Source organism: Betta splendens, chromosome 17 (assembly GCF_900634795.4).
Source record: "Betta splendens chromosome 17, fBetSpl5.4, whole genome shotgun sequence".
Classification (NCBI taxonomy): Eukaryota; Metazoa; Chordata; class Actinopteri; order Anabantiformes; family Osphronemidae; genus Betta; species Betta splendens.
This window is the reverse complement of record NC_040897.2, coordinates 8,939,199-8,957,855: the sequence shown is the minus strand read 5'-3', so window position 1 is coordinate 8,957,855 and position 18,657 is coordinate 8,939,199. Positions and strand designations below refer to the sequence as shown.

The 18,657-nt window shown below is 41.8% G+C and overlaps 2 protein-coding genes across 3 annotated transcripts in view; one reads left to right on the top strand and one right to left on the bottom strand.

The window, feature by feature from the left end:
- The first annotated feature begins 45 nt into the window (after positions 1-45).
- LOC114843977 (collagen alpha-6(IV) chain-like) lies at positions 46-14,433 on the top strand. Its single transcript, XM_029130936.3, has 48 exons — positions 46-201; positions 413-505; positions 1,070-1,112; positions 2,410-2,481; positions 2,595-2,729; positions 2,958-3,002; positions 3,308-3,424; positions 3,526-3,591; positions 3,689-3,724; positions 3,852-3,914; positions 4,046-4,081; positions 4,166-4,207; positions 4,289-4,372; positions 4,464-4,508; positions 4,592-4,660; positions 4,842-4,886; positions 4,957-5,010; positions 5,211-5,274; positions 5,570-5,674; positions 6,104-6,265; positions 6,400-6,408; positions 6,527-6,616; positions 6,844-6,995; positions 7,095-7,167; positions 7,273-7,379; positions 7,528-7,711; positions 7,788-7,859; positions 8,111-8,218; positions 8,328-8,546; positions 8,681-8,845; positions 8,929-9,096; positions 9,221-9,355; positions 9,638-9,757; positions 9,876-10,054; positions 10,199-10,262; positions 10,425-10,499; positions 10,646-10,753; positions 10,899-11,006; positions 11,191-11,262; positions 11,365-11,493; positions 11,730-11,840; positions 11,969-12,124; positions 12,207-12,314; positions 12,456-12,593; positions 12,737-12,853; positions 12,980-13,168; positions 13,242-13,525; positions 13,599-14,433. Exons 2-48 carry the CDS (start codon positions 465-467, stop codon positions 13,857-13,859), a joined length of 5,025 nt encoding a protein of 1,674 aa, XP_028986769.1. The 5' UTR covers positions 46-201; positions 413-464; the 3' UTR covers positions 13,860-14,433.
- The window catches only part of nyap2b (neuronal tyrosine-phosphorylated phosphoinositide-3-kinase adaptor 2b), a 15,453-nt gene continuing 10,988 nt past the window's right edge, over positions 14,193-18,657 (bottom strand). For both annotated transcript variants that reach the window (XM_029130949.3, XM_029130950.3), the window contains exons 5-7: positions 16,789-17,958; positions 16,610-16,704; positions 14,193-16,490 (exon numbers count right to left, since the gene is read on the bottom strand). In XM_029130949.3, the coding sequence (XP_028986782.1) occupies positions 16,203-16,490; positions 16,610-16,704; positions 16,789-17,958 (1,553 nt within the window). In that variant the 3' untranslated portion in view covers positions 14,193-16,202. The remainder of the gene's footprint in view (positions 16,491-16,609; positions 16,705-16,788; positions 17,959-18,657) is intronic.

The window sequence follows — 18,657 nt, the reverse complement described above, 5'->3', positions numbered from 1 at the left end:
GGCGGTCTGAACGTAGTGATGCAGCCAAGCCCAGCCGTTACCCTTCTCATCACACTGCGGATACTAACAAACAGTGGCAGTTGCTCAGTTTGGTTGTTACTGACATAAAAGCTGGAGATTAGTTGGAACCTTGTCAGAGATTGTCCCTGCCTGGGTTGCGCTAGTGGCTACATGAAGATTGAGCTGAGCTTCTACAGTTTGGTGAGTTGTAAACATTGCGTATCGAACTGTAATCTCTTGCATAAACTATATATTGGGGTGTAATGCTTTGGTATAAACTAGGGTGCTCAACTGCTACTAGTACCATATTCATAATATTTACATCATATACTTAATACAATAATAGTAATTACATTACATTTTAATGATTATGGTGTGTTTGACATCTTATACTTCTCTTTATCCACTGTAGGGGGCAGTACTGGGGCCAAACTCATTTGTTGAGCAGCCAGATGAGATGAGAAATGAGTTTATCAGGTACTGGTGAGACTGTCTGCACCCTCAGGTGAGTCTCAGCGGAATACTGTAGTTTTTCCAATAGATCATGCATATTATCAGTAGCAAGGCCCAAATGAACCAGTATGCACCCTGTCAAAATCTTGAGCTAAATAGAGAATGGTTTGTATGTGACATAGCATATGAAACAGCTGTAACTAAAATCACTCGTTACATCTTTAACGTGTGCACCACATTCCATTGAGTCTCTCCAAGCTGACAGCCATTTGAGCTATTCTAAACATTTTTGTGATACGTCTCGGTTTTGAAACACACATCACCTGCTCAGATTCGCTATTTATGAGAAGGCAAACACACTTCTTGTCTGTTTACTGAGACGTTCAGCACATCTGCAAAGCCTGATTGCATTCCAACACGGGAACTTACAGCACAAAAACGTACCCACTCCACTGAGACTCACACGGGGCAGGAAGCTGCACTTTCACACTGATACCGTCAGTGACTGTCATGTGTCATTTCCTTTACTCTAGTCTCACAGTGTGACGTTATAAGATGACCAGGAACATTTCAGTTTAGCTAAGGTCTTATTCTACTGCCATTGTCAAATTCACAGGTGGATCCTTGTCCTGGTCGTCTTTGTGCAGCAGATCAGCTCAGTAAGTCCTTTCTGCTACAGTAGGTCACCGTGCATATTCAGCTGATCAGAGTAGAACAACTACAGTATTAGAAAGTTACAATCTTTACATCCACATTTGGTTTTAGATGAGTTCCATAGTATAAAATAAAATAATACAAACATACTGCACTATATACCCATACTGCTGGGACACAGTGGTGCTCAATGAAACACCATCACAACCTAGTGGCTCTGAATTGAACTGAAATGGGATTCTATGAGATCCTATGCAAGCACATGGTCTGTGGTTAGTTATGGCTAAATAAAAACAAGTACCAGGTCTTTACATACACCATAAACCCCGGAAACCTTTGGTGCTGCTCAATAACAGTTTTAAGAGGTTTATTATAGAGTAGTTAAACCTACATCTACTGATTATCCAGTGCTGGCTAAACATTGACAAATTTGATAGCATCAGTAATTACACACCAACTGAAGTTAGAATGAAGCTTAATCCAAGGCATGTGTTTAATATAAAGGAATGTGACAAACACCAGTAACCACAGTTTCCCGTATTTAAGATCTTCTTCAACTAACTGACCTTAATAAAACCTATTGTATATCCAGATACTGTATGTGCATGGTCAGTTTTGTCTCCAAGTCTCTCCAGGCAAAAAGAATTGAAATGATTGACACTTTATGCTTAGCAATGGAAAGAGCAAATATTATATGAGAATTAAAAAACTCACATGGTGACTTTTATTATTATTTATTGTTTAGGAGCTACACTCAGTTTATTATTTGCAGATGTATAAAACTATCACGTACACCACATGTACCCACTTTGACCAATAAAGTAAAGCTCACTGATCTTTTCAAACGCTGCTCAGGTTTAAAGGTTTACTGAACTGTACATTTCAGTTTTTTGAATGTGCACTAATCTAAATATTTAAGACCATTGCTAATATTTGTGTGAATTGGATGAGCCTGCACTACACACAGGTGCTAGAAACAGTTGACACAGTGTGCATTCACTGAATAGTTTTCAGTCAGTTACTGCATCGGGAGGACGATGAAGCCCGGTGAGATTTTCCTCTAATCAAGGTCAGCAAGCTCAATGTTTATCTAAGACTGTGTGAGAAAATGGATTTGTTTAAAGTTTGGTAGGACCATTCAGTCTTCACATAAAATTGTTTTCAGAATTCCCAAGGCTGCTCAGAATGGCAGATTTACCCAAACACATCTGAAGCACCTGCTGATGTTTTGTGAATACAAAGTCAGCCACTTTCCATTATTTCACTTGATTTGAGGCCCATTTTTTCTGTTTGTCATTTCAGGGAAATGTTGAAGGTCCATGTCAAGGAAGAGACTGTTCTGTGTGTCAGTGTCTTCCAGCCAAAGGTGCACGGGTAGGCTACGAACCCTCTCTGCTCATTGTGTGCCAGAAAAAAGCTGTACATGTACTTTATGTCAGACTAGATGTTATATCTGCTGATGATTTGTAATTCATTACTTATCGTAGGGACCTCCAGGTAAACCAGGTGACCAAGGCCAGGTGGGTCCAATGGGTCTACGTGGAGATGGAGGACTAACTGGAGACAAAGGCAGGAGAGGAGCAGAAGGATCACCAGGCCCAGAGGGACCCAAAGGAGACCGTGTTAGTGCAAATGTTACTGCCCATGATGTGTTTTTGTGTCTTGCATGTAAGGTTATGGAAACATAAACAATGCATAAACATCCAACTGAGTTAGTGTGCATAACTAAACTTTATTAAAGTAATTCAAATAAATCAATGTCAGTGATGGACAAAAAATAATGTGTGTGCAGGAGAGTGAATAATTTAAAACAATGAAGTAACAAATTACTATGTTTCTTACATTTTCAGGGCAAGATTGGTGCTCCTGGTTTTCTTGGTATTACAGGCTTACCTGTGAGTAAACTATTGATGTTCAATATATTTTTAAAATTTACTGACAATAATAGTCTCTCAAAGGAGAGAAACTGTGCACGGGGCAGAGTATTATTGCTCATAAGTGCTGTGCAGCAGTGCTTATGGTTAATTATTACAGGAGTTAGGTGGAGTTAGATACAGGATTTTACATGCAGGAGTTTGTACATGTAGCATGTGTCTAATCTGCCCCCTAGTGGGCATATTCAGGTACAGTATAAATGCTGGCCTGATTGCTTTCATTGCCTGATTTGACATCTAATACAGCTGCTGCTTCATTACTTCAGGGACACCCTGGAGCGGGCGGTGAGCCTGGTTTGCCAGGAGTGGATGGCTGCAATGGCACGAGAGGTCAAACAGGAGATCCTGGCAGTTTTGGTCTGGATGGTATTCATGGGCCTCCAGTGAGTGCAATACTGATTGCTGTTTTTTTGTAGATAAATTAGGGTCACAGAAATAAAAAAAATTTAGCTTTTAATTATTGTGGACTGTCTCTTCTTATCAGGGATTTCCTGGACCTAAAGGAGTTAAGGGAACCCTATTGTTCAATGCTACCCTTCCAGGGATTCCTGTAAGCTCTCCCTTTGTTTGAGCCGATACTTGATACAGTTGACTGTATCTATATCAAGTCTCATCTCACATTTGTTTTTTTTTTATGTATTATTCAGGGGGAGCGTGGGCTAGAGGGGGAGCGTGGCCTACCTGTATGTATTTAAAGCAGTATATTGTAAATATATTCCAACAAATAAATATAAATGTTCACTCTCCAGTTGTAGTTAAACTGAACTAGCTTCATCTTCTTAGGATATCTGTGTGAATTTTATTTTACAGGGAAGAAAAGGAAACGTTGGGCCTAAAGGCTTCACTGGCCCTCCTGGCCCAGTTGGACCTCAGGTAAATCATGCGAGTTTTGAATACATAATGATTAAATATTACTGCACATGCCAATTATGCAGCAACACATTAGACTAACAGTCATCAACTACATCACAGAAAATGCAGTGTATGTGTGTGGATTTATTTAGGGCTTAGATGGACCAAAAGGTGACAGAGGAACGCCAGTGAGTCTTCACCATATCTCTCTTGACTTTTGCATGCTGAATAAACAACTCTTGAAGTGACTACTAAACTATCATGCTATGTAGGGCGACCCAGGAGGATCACTGGCAGGAGATAAGGGTGAAAATGTAAGACAGCATTTGGTCTTTGACAGCCTTAAACTGAGCTTTTGTATACATATCTTCACATTTTGAAATTTTCTTCTCCAGGGTGATCAAGGTCCACCTGGAGAACAAGGACCAGAGGAAAGCAGAGAACATCCTCCAGATGTTCTTCCACCCAAAGGTTACAAGGTGAATACAAATTGTTTTTTTATGTAATGAATCCAAATGTCATCATCATACTTTTTCTTTAATTCAATTTTCTATTTTTTATGCTTCTAAGGGAAACAGAGGTCTTCCTGGACTATGTGGACCAAAAGGCGTGGCCGTGAGCTCTAGCTCTAGACTTTAGCATTGAGGTGTGTCTGGAAGCAAAAAAAAGGTGTTTGATCTGCATTTCTTTCTATTTAGTTTTCTACAGGAATTGAACTAAGGTACTTTAAAGGAGAGAAGGGAATTCCTGGATTTCCAGGACAGCGGGTGGGTCACTTACTGTACATCTGGAATTGATCTCTCACACACACACACACACACACACACACACACACACACACACACACACACACACACACACACACACACACACACACACACACACACACACACACAAATACTATATATAGTTTCATGTATACTCTTTTTTCCACTATTTCTGCTGTAGGGTCTTCCAGGAATTCCTGGTGGAACTGGACCAACGGGGCTTGAGGTACACATGAGGAGTCTTCTTTTACACTGAATTTATTTATGTCAGAATAAAACATGTTAATAAATTTCAGGGGTTTCCTGGAGAAAGAGGATTTCCAGGACTCAATGGAAGACCTGGTTCGAAGGTGAGCTACTGGGAAATATAAAATTACAATACATTACTGTTTATTATATCAGCACAGATGCTTTTTTAGACTGAGGTGTACTTAATAACTTCACTTCACTTCATGACACTTTTACCAGTACTAGTCCTTGAATGGACTAGACAGTACAATCCTTGAATGTTTGTGATTTTGGTTTCCATCTGTGTCCTTGCATCCATTAGGGTTACCCAGGAGATCCAGGTCTCCCTGGTCCAACATACACTGTTGATGGAAGGGACTACAGAGGTTAGACCATAGCAATGACTGCAATATTTTCATTTCTTGCACTTTATGAGAGGTAACAAACCCTGGTCTGAAAGAGCTACGGCCCTTGTTGTCTTTCCAATAACCCTATCCTACACATTGATGATTAGCTGGATCTGGTGTGTCCAACCAATGAGAAGCTTAAAGTGTGGCCACATGTCAAAAAGTCTCTGCACAAGACACTAAACTCTTAAAGTAATCTCCAAAATATTTGATTATTGTGTGAGAATAACACAGCACTTATCGATTCACTTAATTTTGCCTCTGGCTATTTCAGGTGCTAAGGGTGACTATGGCCACCTGGGATTGTCTGGACCCCCAGGAGACCGTGGATTCATGGGCCTAGTTGGACCTCCTGGCCCACCAGGCTTAACAGTACCAGGTCAGGCTAAGACCTGATTAGACTGTATCTACAACATATGAAGTTTTGATCTACAGTACAGTATGTTTGTGCTGTGTCCTCTTTCAATTATAGCAATATCATAGTATTTCTTACCAGTTATTATCACCACAACTGAGAAACCAAACAGACTTAATTTTATTCAGTCAGACAATCAGTCTTATTTCCCTGGAGCAGATTGCTTAACTGTGAACTGTTAACCTATTTGCCATATCTCTAATTTCCTTCAAATTTAGTCATAGCAATATCTGCTATTTACTTTTCTAAATCTTCAAATTCATACCATTATGACTGTAAGTCCTTGGAAATATATTTTGCAGTGTATGTTTCAGATAAGTGTTCTATAGTTACAGTAGTCTGATTTCAATTTAATTTCCTTCCCATTTCACTTCATCTTTCTCACTTTTTTAGTGGAGTCAAGTCTTCCTGGTCCAAGAGGCCCCCCCGGGCCAAAGGGCTACAAGGGAGAACGAGGGGAAATTAATTATTTTGAAATAAACCCATTGCCTGGATCAAAGGGTCATAAAGGGCCCCCTGGACGAAAAGGCATCAGAGGCCTCCCTGGGCATCCAGGTAAATGTTGAATTGATGTAACACAATACCTCCACTATACTGTATGAACAGTTAACGTGTTAAGAATGTGTGTTTGTAGTAAAAAGTACCTTATTGTTTGTGTGTGTTTCCGGAATATAATGGAACATGACCAGGATGTGGAGGTAAGTTTTGTCTTGTAAAAAAAAAAAAAACAAACAGAAATACAAACAAAGCAAACTCAAATGCAGTCATTTATTTTTTTAATATTGGACTACATGTTTTGAGTGGTTGGTCCCACAGATTACTATTGTGAGCCTGGTAACCCTGGTGATCCTGGTAACCCAGGACCCAATGGAGCTCCCGGGAACAAAGGGCTAAAAGGAATTAAAGGTAAACCATTACTGATTTTGTGGATTACCCCACTAATTATGATGTTGTTCTTTGTATCTTTGGCAGAATTTTATGATGTCCAGTGGGAATACCCTGAAAGTGATCAACCAGAGAGAAACAGATTTATACTGATGCTGTCTCATTAGTTTGGCATTGAGTTAGTGTGGGTAGTAAGTGTGAACGAGTTGCATCATAGTCAGACTGTATTATATGCATGTCATCTACAGGTGGTCCAGGGGAATGTGACTGTATATCTAGTAGTGGAAGCATTGGCCCCCAAGGTCTGCCTGGATATCAAGGACCTCCAGGGTTGCCTGGAAGCCAAGGAATTAAAGGGGACCTGGGAGTCAAAGGAGATGAGGGACCAAGAGGACCTCAAGTAAGAAGAGCAGAACCTACTCATTCTAATATTCTAAAATTAGATTTACTGAAGCAGCTTTAAAAGTGGTTTTGTATTTGATTAATTGTTTCCCTAAAGGGTTTAAAAGGAATTGAGGGTTTAAAAGGACAGAAGGGTCAGAAAGGTGACCCTGTTGTGGCAGATGTTAAAGGTGGGTACTAGTTAAAAGAACAAAGGAATTATGGTTTGCTACAAGCTTGTAAGGATAAATGTTAAACGTCTATAGCCTGTCTATAGTGATTTGTGTTGTTAAAAGGTGCCAAAGGTGATCAAGGATTACCTGGAGAAACTGGTCTTCCAGGAGCAACTGGTATTCCAGGACACGATGGACTCCCTGGTCCTTTAGGAGATCCTGGACCACCTGTAAGTGTGTACATCTTGAATATTGCTTTATTATTATTTTAATATATGATTTGATGGTGCTGGCAAAAACCAAGTTCTGATTTTTTTATATTTGCTTTTTTATTATTACTATTAGTTATTGTATTAATACAATATGGACAATTATTAGGGTGCAGGGTATGCAGGATTACCTGGTCCCAAAGGCAACTCTGGGTTAACTGGGCCCAAAGGTATTGCTGGGCCTGTAGGCCAACCAGGCTTCCAGATTCCAGGTCCTCCAGGGCCACCTGGACCTACAGGAAATCCAGGACATCCCGGCCTTCCAGGTGTTCCTGGACGACCAGGCCCTCCAGGTTAGAGACAAATAAAAAAATTTCAAAACTGCAGCCAGATCTCTGAAAATTCTAAAAGTCAAATTTGTGTCACCAGGTGAAATTGAGACATGCTGTTCTGATGATGAAATCGGGCCACCTGGTCCTAGTGGTGAGCCAGGTATACCAGGTAAGTCATATCTGCTTCACATAAAAACAATCCTGCATATTGGAAGTTAGTTTAATTTGGCATTTTCATTGCCCTGATGCCAATTGTTTAGTAATCCTTAAAGGACACCGTGTTCCCACTGTATTTATTTGCTACTTGCTAAAACCCTAATGGGTTGGACCAAAATACTGAACCATATGGCATGAATCATAATCATAAACCTCGAAACATTTTTGGTTTGAGTTGCAATGTTTTTCAATGCATTTTTTTAGGATTTCCAGGTGAACCAGGAAGAAGTGGTCCCTTTGGAGCTCCAGGTCAACAAGGCCCCAAAGGCGAGAAAGGTGATGATGGTGAAATTGGAGGGATTGGGCCACCAGGTAATGGCTGTTTAAGAAGTCAGTTTAAAATGTAATTGTTTTTCATAAGGTTTTCATTAATTTTAGAATGGTCGGTCATACGCATACAGTTCTTTCCGATTTTCAAAAGGACCTCCAGGTTTAAATGGTGATCCAGGTGAACCCGGGCCCAGTGGGATTAGCTTGGATGGCCATCCAGGCCTTCCTGGGTTACCAGGACTCCCAGGCAGAAAGGGTGCTCAGGGAATTGTCCTCTCCGCTATTCCTGGCCCTATTGGCCCATCTGGTCTCCCTGGGGTTGATGGACCAATTGGACCTCGTGGTTTTCCTGGAAACCCGGGATCCCCAGGTAAGTTTACATTCAGTTGAACACAAACAAATCAAATACACAAAGTATTATGTTCTCTATAACAGAGACAACCTGGGCACTGGGGTTGTCTTGTCGATCCCAATTGACTGAACAATAGTTCTTGTGAATCCCAGGCATACAAGGCCAACCTGGACAAATAGGGCGTAAGGGGGATCCAGGAGCTGATGGCGACCCCGGAGATACTGGTTACCCAGGTCCACCTTGTACTGTGTGTGATCTGACTGGACCTATTGGTCCTGCAGGATCTCCAGGAAATGATGGACTTAGAGGATTGCCAGGTAATGCATTTTTGTTGTGTAGCCAATATAAGTAGGCTATAAATAAATACATTTCTCTCATTACATTTTGTAATTTTGCAAAGGTTATCCTGGTCAGAAGGGTTTGAGGGGAGATATAGGTCCACCTGGTCAAGGAAGGAAGGGACCTCAAGGTTTTCCTGGTCCTCCTGGTGTGCCAGGCCCAGCTGGGCCAAGAGGCAACTCTGGCCCTCCTGGAGATCACGGGGCTAGTGGCTGGCCAGGTCATAAAGGTGACTGGTCTATCCCAAATTTAAAACATTAATTTCTCAACAAGAATTGTTTAACGTTCAATTTTTTTTATCTGTCAACTAGTCTGTATGGGTTTAAATGTTTTTTTCCTCTCAATTCATCTAGGCCAGAAGGGGGAACATGGTAGAAGTGGCGCAAGAGGTTTGCCAGGTTTCCCTGGGCCTCCAGGACTCAGAGGCATAACTGGAGAAAGAGGCTTTCCTGGTCACCCAGGTGAACCTGGGCTCCGTGGTATTAAAGGTAAGTTTGTGTGTAACCCATTAAAATACAAATATTCAATTGCCACCATTCAGTAAATAATTCAGTAAAATTACCACACTAATATGGTCAAATACACAGCATATCAGACAGTTGTTAACGGGCCTCGAGCTAAAAGACTGAGTCCAAAAGAGTTGTAGGCAGTAAAAGGTTGAATTACCTTAATATCTCTTGCATTTACTGTAGGTGTCAAAACTGTTACAGTAAGTTAAGTTAATGTATATATGTCAACTAAGCTATAACACTGATTTGTTTTCTTTTCAGGTCTAAAGGGTCTCCAAGGACCACCAGGAGAATTAGGACCACCACTTACCTTGACTGTGACAAAAGGCCCTGTTGGATTTACAGGAAGAAGGGGTCCACAAGGGCAGAGGGGCCTTTCAGGCAATGAATATGTTACTTCATAAACATATTTTAGGATGGCATGTTTTTTTTCCATTTTCCACTTATTCTAGGTCTTATTTTAGTATAGCATGACAAAAAGCCTATAAAATATCTACAGGCCGTAAGGGTGCAAGAGGAATTCCGGGTGATCCCGGACCTGAAGGATGGCCAGGTCCACCAGGGTTTAAGGGCACCATCGGTCCCCCGGGAAGGTCAGGAATACTGGGATGCCCTGGGTACCCTGGAATCAAAGGGGTTCCTGGCCCAAGAGGATATCATGGGCATAACGGAGATCCGGTATAAAACAAGCCCAATGTATTGTTTTAGATACCACTGACAGCTGTGTGCAGTCTTTTAGCATGTGTTGTCACTCTACATTGTTTCTTAAGTCAGATACAGAAATTATATTAAATAGTTTGAATGTGTTAATATCTGTTAAAGGGAGATCCAGGGCTCTTTGGACAAATAGGTATCCCAGGGCTCCCAGGACTTACTGGTGACAAGGGTGAGTAACAAAGTAAGCTATGTGTGGTTTACTATCTGGTATGTACAATATGCAAGAGCTGATTTCATGTTGTGGAAACAAGTCTGATAAACAATACACAAACTATACCCTTGCACAAATTGAATTGGAATTCAGTTGGCCTAATGCCTAAAAGTCTTTCAGGTGAGCCAGGAGAATCTTATGGACAACCTGGTTCACCTGGCGCCAAAGGATTGCCGGGGGATGATGGACCTAGTGGTGAGTTTATATGTTAGCCACTGGAATGGAAACATAGCTTTCTAAAAAATTAACTAGAACTAGAACTCCTGCTTTAGTCAGTATACAGCACTACTGCATATACACCAAGTGAACTTAATTTATATACACAAAATGATTTCCTTTAGCACCAAGAGGGATACCAGGAGATCCAGGTGATCCAGGACCCAGTGGAATAACAGGGGAGCCTGGAAAACCAGGTATTCCTGGGGAACCAGGAACACAAGGACAACCAGGTAGTTTAAGATTAGCCATTAAAACTAACAAAACTAAATAACTATTTCTTCTTCTAAATTTAATCTTAGCCTTTATCTATTTATACTTTATACTTTCAAGGTTCAAACACAATTTTTTGACATCTTCCTTGTTGTCTTCATAAAGGATTTTCTGGACCCCGTGGTCCACCTGGTCCCCCAGGGCTTCCAGGTATTCCAGGTGATAGAGGAGGTGTAGGACCATTGGGTGCACCTGGCCCATTTGGACCTACAGGTATAAACACAATGATGATTATTCACTTTGTTACTGTAGCTTGTAATCTAACATTTAAGTTTCGTTTTTGAAATCACTCAAAAGAAAGAGGAAATATTAAATGCTAAATTCTTGTTGTCTTGTAAAGTCCTGGATCAAAAAGAAGAACCACAATAATTTGAATGTTGTTTGTGGACTTCATTAGGGTCCCCAGGACCTCCAGGTCTGGATGGACTAGATGGACTCAGAGGTGCAAAAGGCATGAAGGGAGCAAGTGGTAAGATAAATGTAAACATTTTGCAATAATGTCTATGCTAAATGGTTCATGGAGTATAAAATAAATGTAAATCATGTGACTGACTTATTTTATTATTTCAAGGCACAGATGTCCCTGGCCCTCCAGGACCAGATGGATTCCCTGGAGCCAAAGGTATCACTGGACCACCAGGACTTCCAGGAGCTTCCTTTCCTGGACCTAAAGGCCAGCGAGGCCCAGTTGGTGACACAGGTGTCATATTTATTATGTTCTAATATAGTCATATTTTTTATTTAGTCAATTTATACACATGTAATAACAATGAAAAAAATAAATCCTGGTTACCGTACTGTGTTATAGAAGCATACAATTACAAAACACAAAATTCATTGTGTTGATCTATTTGGTTGGTGATATACTGTATTTCATTGCACTCTGTGTTCTGTTTACATAAGATAGTTTCCCAATTTGTGCATTTCTCCCCTCAGGTCCTCCAGGCCTCCCAGGTGAACAAGGTTACCCTGCCACCTTGCCTTGCTGCTTGCCTTCTCCAGGATCATATGGAGATATAGGATTTGAAGGACCTATAGGACAACCAGGTTTGTGCTTGACCATTCTTTTTCTTATATTTCACCATCTTTGTCACTTTTAGAAGACACTGGAAAACCTGTGTACAGTGATCATGTCCAACAGTGAGACTGTGTTTGTCCACACTCTGGGCCATAAGGTCCTCCTGGGGAACGAGGCCCTCCAGGCAGCAGTATTTTCTCTAAAGGAGAACCAGGACCAGTTGGCCTTCCGGGATTACCAGGCCGTAAGGGAGAAAGAGGCTTCCCCGGAATCCCTGGATCTCAAAACAATCCAGGCGTTGTAGGACCAAAAGGTACAGTAGAGTGCATAACAGTACGAACACTACTGTCATCCGCTTGCATGAATACGTTCTAAATTTTACAACACTTCAACAGGTGAGAGAGGTTCTGTTGGTCTAAAGGGTCCTGTAGGACCCAAAGGTCAGCAAGGTCTTCCTGGGCCTTGGGGCTTTAGGGGAGAACGTGGCCCAGTTGGAGACACGGGTAAGTGTAATGTTTTTGTGTAAACTGTTTTTGACAGTGTAATGTGGAATTTTGTATATTACATTACATAACATTTACTCTCATTTGTTCAGCACTGATAAAGTGTTGGACAATGTTAATCAATAATATGTTTTATTCTAGGTCCTAAAGGTGCTAAGGGTGATACCATTCATGGGACACCAGAAAGAGCCCCATATGGTCCTCCTGGACCACCTGGTAACCCAGGATCATTGGGATTCCCTGGCGATGTGGGTCCTCCTGGCATTCCAGGACAAAAAGGTTTAATGTCTTCTTTGTGTATATGATTTCTGGTCTATACCTTAAAGAAATCAGTGTTTTGGGTTTTTATTATCCTCACTTACCTGTGGCGGTGTGTATGTAAATATCGTTGTTTTTTATATGTTTGTATCTATGCATTTCAGGCATTAAGGGTTCCAAAGGCATCCCTGGCATTCCTGGCAAAACTGGTCGTCCTGGTCCTAACGGTGATATTGGAGACCCAGGAGAAATTGGACAGCCAGGATATCCTGGATCCCAAGGTGAATGATCTCATCTAGTTCCTGCAATCCCAGTGCTACCACATTTAACTCCTGGTACTGATAATAGTCTGTCTCCTTGATATGGGTCACTTCACTTGCTTCTTGTTCAACTGCTCCACTGTCCAGGTGTCCCAGGCCCACCAGGTGATCAAGGCAATCCAGGCTATACTTTGTCCCAGAGGTCAGGTTACCTTTTGGTAATCCACAGCCAGTCAGTTGAGGTACCGCACTGTCCTGAAGGCAGCAGCCAGCTTTGGGTAGGCTACAGTCTGGTGTACCTGGAGGGCCAAGAAAAGGCTCACACACAAGACCTGGGTATGTTTATTCATACCAAAAGAATAAAACATTTCTTCCTGTTCTTTACATATATTTGTTTCCCTCCCTGCAGGCCAGGCTGGCTCCTGTCTTCGAGTATTCTCCACTATGCCTTTTTCGTACTGCAACCAAGCAGCCTGTCACTACTCTAGTCGTAATGACAAGTCATATTGGCTCTCCACCACTGCTTCCATACCAATGATGCCAGTTTTCAACCAGGAGGTTGTCTCTCACATCAGCCGCTGTGTTGTTTGTGAGACAGTCTCACCTGCAGTGGCTTTCCACAGCCAGGATCACACAGTCCCCGTGTGTCCACCTGCCTGGACAAGTCTGTGGACAGGGTATTCATTACTCCTGGTGAGTGTTTTAAATTTATTCATTCTGCATATATAAAAGAACAAAAAAATTTAAAACTTGTACAATTCCACAGCACACAGGAGCAGGCGATGAAGGCGGCGGCCAGTCGCTGACATCTTCTGGCAGCTGCCTTAAACATTTCAGGACCCACCCTTTTATAGAGTGTCAGGGTGCACGAGGCTCCTGTCACTACTTTGCCAACCTCTACAGTTTTTGGCTGACTACTGTGAGTCAGACTGAGCAGTTTACACCCCCCAAGTCCGGCACCATCAAAGCAGCTGACCATCAGCGTCGCAAGGCCAGTCAGTGTCACGTCTGCCTCCGGAAACTGTAAAACAATGAGAAAAAATGTGGCTATGCACTGTTACCCTTCCTAATTTAATCTGCATCGCTGTTGGTATATTTCTTTCAGTCATTCATTTTTAATGAGGTGCTAACTGTTATTATAAATGTGTTTTAAATATTCATCTTGCTGCTGTGCCTTAAGATAATTTTCACCCACTAACTCAATCTTTTCTTTTTTATTCATGTTGCTTTGTTATTAAAATGTTTTAGATGTTTCAGCGGTCTAAGTCATTTAGAGTTCAGTACAAGAGTTGAAAACACAACACCTTACAGCAAAACGTTCGACAAAAGAGATTATGAATAATTTTAAATTCCTCCATAGCAGGTTTCAAGTTCATATTTATTTATTTCTCTCAACAGAACCCAAGTGACAATCAGAATACAGTACTTTTTTTGCCTCAAACATCTTTTTTCCTTTTCTTTTTATTACGCACAACAAGAGAACACTCAGTGCAATAAGACAGAGGACTCTGACAGTGTGGTGCTCTCTCTAACTTTTCACAGTGCACATGTATACACACAAAAAGATTGTACATCATCATTATTACATTTCCAAACTCTGCCCACCAAACATCATGGATTGGGCAAAGTGAAAGTCTTAAAACAATCATTTTCAAAGATTCGACTTGCATACAGTGTAGCTTGGCACACAAACACACATAGCTCTCTCCCTCACTCATACACACAGCTACTGTAAAACAAAGAGGGACCTGTGTAGCACTGATTCCCACCAGAGAGGGGGCTACTGCACTTGCACTTTGAGCGCTAGCTCATTTGTCAAACTCCACACTATTTTGGCAATGTCAACATTGCATTTAAATGTGCATTTAGATGATGTAAGAAGGAGGTTGAGGTAGAGGGAGAGAGCAGAAGGAGAGGGACATGAATATACCCGGCCCGATTTAATGTGGTAAAGGATGAAGGGTAGTGCAGTTTATTCTTAAAGCCTCGAATATGTGGAGGTTTGTGTGCAACCCCTGGTCTTTTAACTAGTAAGAGCTGTTGCCATGTTATAGGTCCTTAAATGATTTGATTTTTAAAGTGGTTGCCAGCCAAACTAATTGTAACTATTGTCAGAGACAACCAATCATATCTGACTACATGTCACACACAGCCAATCTCCTGAGGCTTTACCTCCCAGCCAATAACTTAAAACCTACATGGCACGTCACGCTACTCCTAACATTTTCAAAAAAATATATATCAGCATAATCTTGAAAGGTATTTCTTAAGCAAGTGCATATGGCTATTATAATTTGCAGTAAAATGAAGAAATGTTCTAAAAGCTCAGGTGTTGATTGTACAGGCTGGTCGCCAGCATCAAGTATTTACACTGTGTCGTGGTGCTCGCAGTGTGCATGGAAAAGTAAGGGCACTGATACTCACCAGCTGTTGCCGTCAACACCATTCCATCTAACCAAACGTCCCAAAGTGCACCCACACTCACATCTCGCTCTTACAGGCTTTGGCTGATTTTGGAAATTATATTGTTTATAATGTAAGTCTAATTTACTACCTCCCCACCCCACCCCACCCTCATAGTGAATCTTAGAATACAGCAGAAGCAATTCGCACTTTGTGTTCTGCGACATGCCAGCCAGCAGGTTTGCCTAAAAATGATTCGACCACTATAGGCTTTGACGCAGTGACAACACAGCTTCTTACTGTAATATACAAACTGAAGCACAGAACGTTTCCTGTTTCTGTTTGAGGAGCCGCTTTTGTACTTTCTACAACATACTGGACCAGACATGGTGCTGGACTCTAAAGTATGTTGACTTTAACATTTCAACTTACAATAAAACAGTGACAATGCAAAGTATACATAGACAGAACTGAATAGTCCATTCATTTTAGTGCGTTTGAGCGCAAAGGAATGTTGGGCATAAGAAAATTATGCTACTACAGTACAAGAAAAGTAATAGATTATGCTTTCAAATGTAAAATAATCAAAAATAACCAAAACCAAACATTAGATGTCATCTACATCTACTATACATCTTTTAAGCAGATTTTTAATCCCCATCTCATTTAGAAAATATCTATTCATCAAATATCTATTCTACTCATTATATTACAAGAATCCAGTAACAGGAAATAGAAAAATATGAAATATCACCAGTGATGATAAGAAAACATGACAACCTGAACAAGCATATATATTGCTATGGTAACCACTACATTACTTGACATCAGCAAGTATCATCCCCTAGTTTTCTAACTGACACTCCTCACCTGCCTGATGTTGCAGTGAAGAATCAGAACAACCCAGACGAAACAGGAAGTGGGTTAATGAGGGACGTGGCAGGGAGGAGTAAGTGTGCTGTTACTGTCAGATGGCCGTGTCCCAGAACACGGTTTTCTGTGTGGGGTATGGGGGAGGGCGGATCTTTTTGGCCCCACCGCTCTTCCCCCAGCCTGGGAGGATAGATCCACTATCTTGCTTGCACTGACTCTGCTCCTGGTGCTTGTCCTCGCTCCTGTCTGGTGGAGGAGGCCTTTCCAGAAACCTCTGCAGGTGTGGATGCTGTCTGGAGCGGATCTCCATGCAGAGGGTGCGTTTCCTCTCAATCTGTTCTAGCATGGTGGTGTCTCCGCAAATCCAAGGCATCTGGGGCATCTGGGAGACATAGTTAGAGCATTAATGTAGTCCCTCACTTGTAGTATCCCATTCTTCACAAAGATGTCTACTGTGATGACTTATGGTAAGAGTAATTTACATGAAATAAATCTCCATACCTGATTTTGATGTGGCTCCGATGCTCTCCTTTGGGGAGTTCCCATGGGTGAGGGGTTAGTAGGCATAGAAGGCGAACGGCCATACTTCGGTAGCACTTTGGGAAAAATAGTACAAAAGGTTTCAATGGATGCTCTAGTTAATATGTATATTTTAATCAGTACTAGGTCTTGGCTCTTACCATTTCCTGTTCCCACGCTCATCGGTGGGCTACCACATGGTCTCCCATGGTGAGTAGGTGTTGTAGAGGATGAGTGCTGCCCCGACATTGTGCTGCCATTTCTCTCTTGTGCTTTAGATTGGTTCATGCTGTAATTTGCTCTGTTGTCTCGTCTGGGCGTACCATCTGCCCTGTTTGCCCTGTCTTTACTATCACACTTATACTCCATTGCAGAGGGGCTCTTTGTGTTCTTTAAGTCTACATTATGCTGTTCCGAGCCATTCAGACTTCTGTCTTTGCTGTCCCGTCTCACCTCAAGACCAGTTCTGCTCAGATCTTTACTGTCTTGTCGCAGCAAAGTTGGAGGAAGGTCTCCTCCATTGTGGCAGCTTCGATCTCTTCCTTCATGTTTAGAATCAGAGATATAGAGGGACTTGTCCTTGCTGTTGCTGACTCTAGATAATTCCTGCCGGGGTAGTATCTCAGGTGGCTGGTCTATCCTACCTTCATGTCTATGTTCCATGTCATTTCTTGCTTTTTCTTTGCTGTCCTGCCTAGGTAACAAATCGGGATGGTGATCTTTGCTGTCAAGCTTGTATTCTGCCGCCGTTCTAGGTCTGTCTTTACTTTCCTGTCGGGGTAGAAGCTCAGGTGGCCTGTCTCTGCTTTCATGCGTTGAGTCCACACCATTTCTGGCTCTCTCTACACTATTCCTTGCCCTTTCCTTGCTGTCTTGCCTCGGTAACAGCTCAGGTGGCTGATCTAGCAGCCTCTCCCTGTCTTTGCTGTCCTGTCTTATCAAAGACTCCATTCGATCTTTGCTGTCTCTCCTTCGCATCAGGTCACCATTGTTGATGCCTCTGTCCTTGGAGTCTCTTCTTATCAAGGGGATGGGATCTATGGAGTTGCAGCCCCTGTCTTTTGAGTCCCGTCTCATAGGGATAGGCTCCACACTGCTGCAGCTGTCCCGTGGTGGTACTTCTACAGCGCTGCGATCTTTACTGTGGGGAAGTTGCTCTGCCTTGTTGTTCCCTCTGTCTTTGTCTTTATTTCTGTCTCTGTCTCTCCGGTGCGAAGACTCTTTGCTGTGTCGGTCCTTGGAGTCTCGTTTGGACTCCTTACTGTGACCATGGCTGTGGCGTTCTTTGCCTTCACGCTTGGACTCACTGTGAGACTTGTTTTTGGACTCAGCTATAAAAAAGGAGGCAAGGAATAAAGTGAATTTAAAATAACTAGCCACTTCTTAAACAAGATCAACATTTTCAACATAAAAGTATCTGCACTACCATCACAAATCCTCTAGGTGTCACTCAATGCTCACTGAGGAAGGTACTGTACACCACTGGAGTAGAATGAGTCAGTGTTCAGTGTGTGGGCATCAGATTTGTGCTCATTTGATTTCACACTAATATTTTTAAAATCCGTTCAAATTTGGAGTTCAAACTGTCTTTTGTCTTGTGCCTCACCTTCAAATCTAGAAAATATAAACAGATATAAATTAAGAATCCGAAGCTTTTTAAGATATTGTACATTCCTCATTTTATTTTGGGCTTTTTTTAATCTTGTACTGCATGGATTCACTGCTCAGACATTAAATATTATCAGCGAAACAGTGAATCATTGTTTGTGCATGACCAATTTCCACGTAGGTTTCGCTTCTATACCCATTTCTATGAGGGCTTTCATATACATTACCATATAAGCATCCCTTTTTATGCTCACATGTGTCATGCCTGGCTTTGTAATGTGTGCAGATGCGTGCATGTGTGCATATGCATGCATGTGTGTGTGTGTGTGTGTGTGTGTGTGTGTGTGTGTGTGTGTGTGTGTGTGTGTGTGTGGCAGTGAGTTAGTGTGGTGATTAACCAGTTTGTAAGTGGGTCAGGCGAG

What these genes read in the sequence shown, in the direction of transcription:
- LOC114843977 (XM_029130936.3), top strand. Translation starts at nt 465, where the DNA reads ATGAGTTTATCAGGTACTGGTGAGACTGTCTGCACCCTCAG. An exon ending in CTGGACCAACGGGGCTTGAG is followed by an intron (nt 4,887 to 4,956) that starts GTACACATGAGG and finishes AATAAATTTCAG; the next exon opens with GGGTTTCCTGGAGAAAGAGG. An exon ending in TGTTGTGGCAGATGTTAAAG is followed by an intron (nt 7,168 to 7,272) that starts GTGGGTACTAGT and finishes TGTTGTTAAAAG; the next exon opens with GTGCCAAAGGTGATCAAGGA.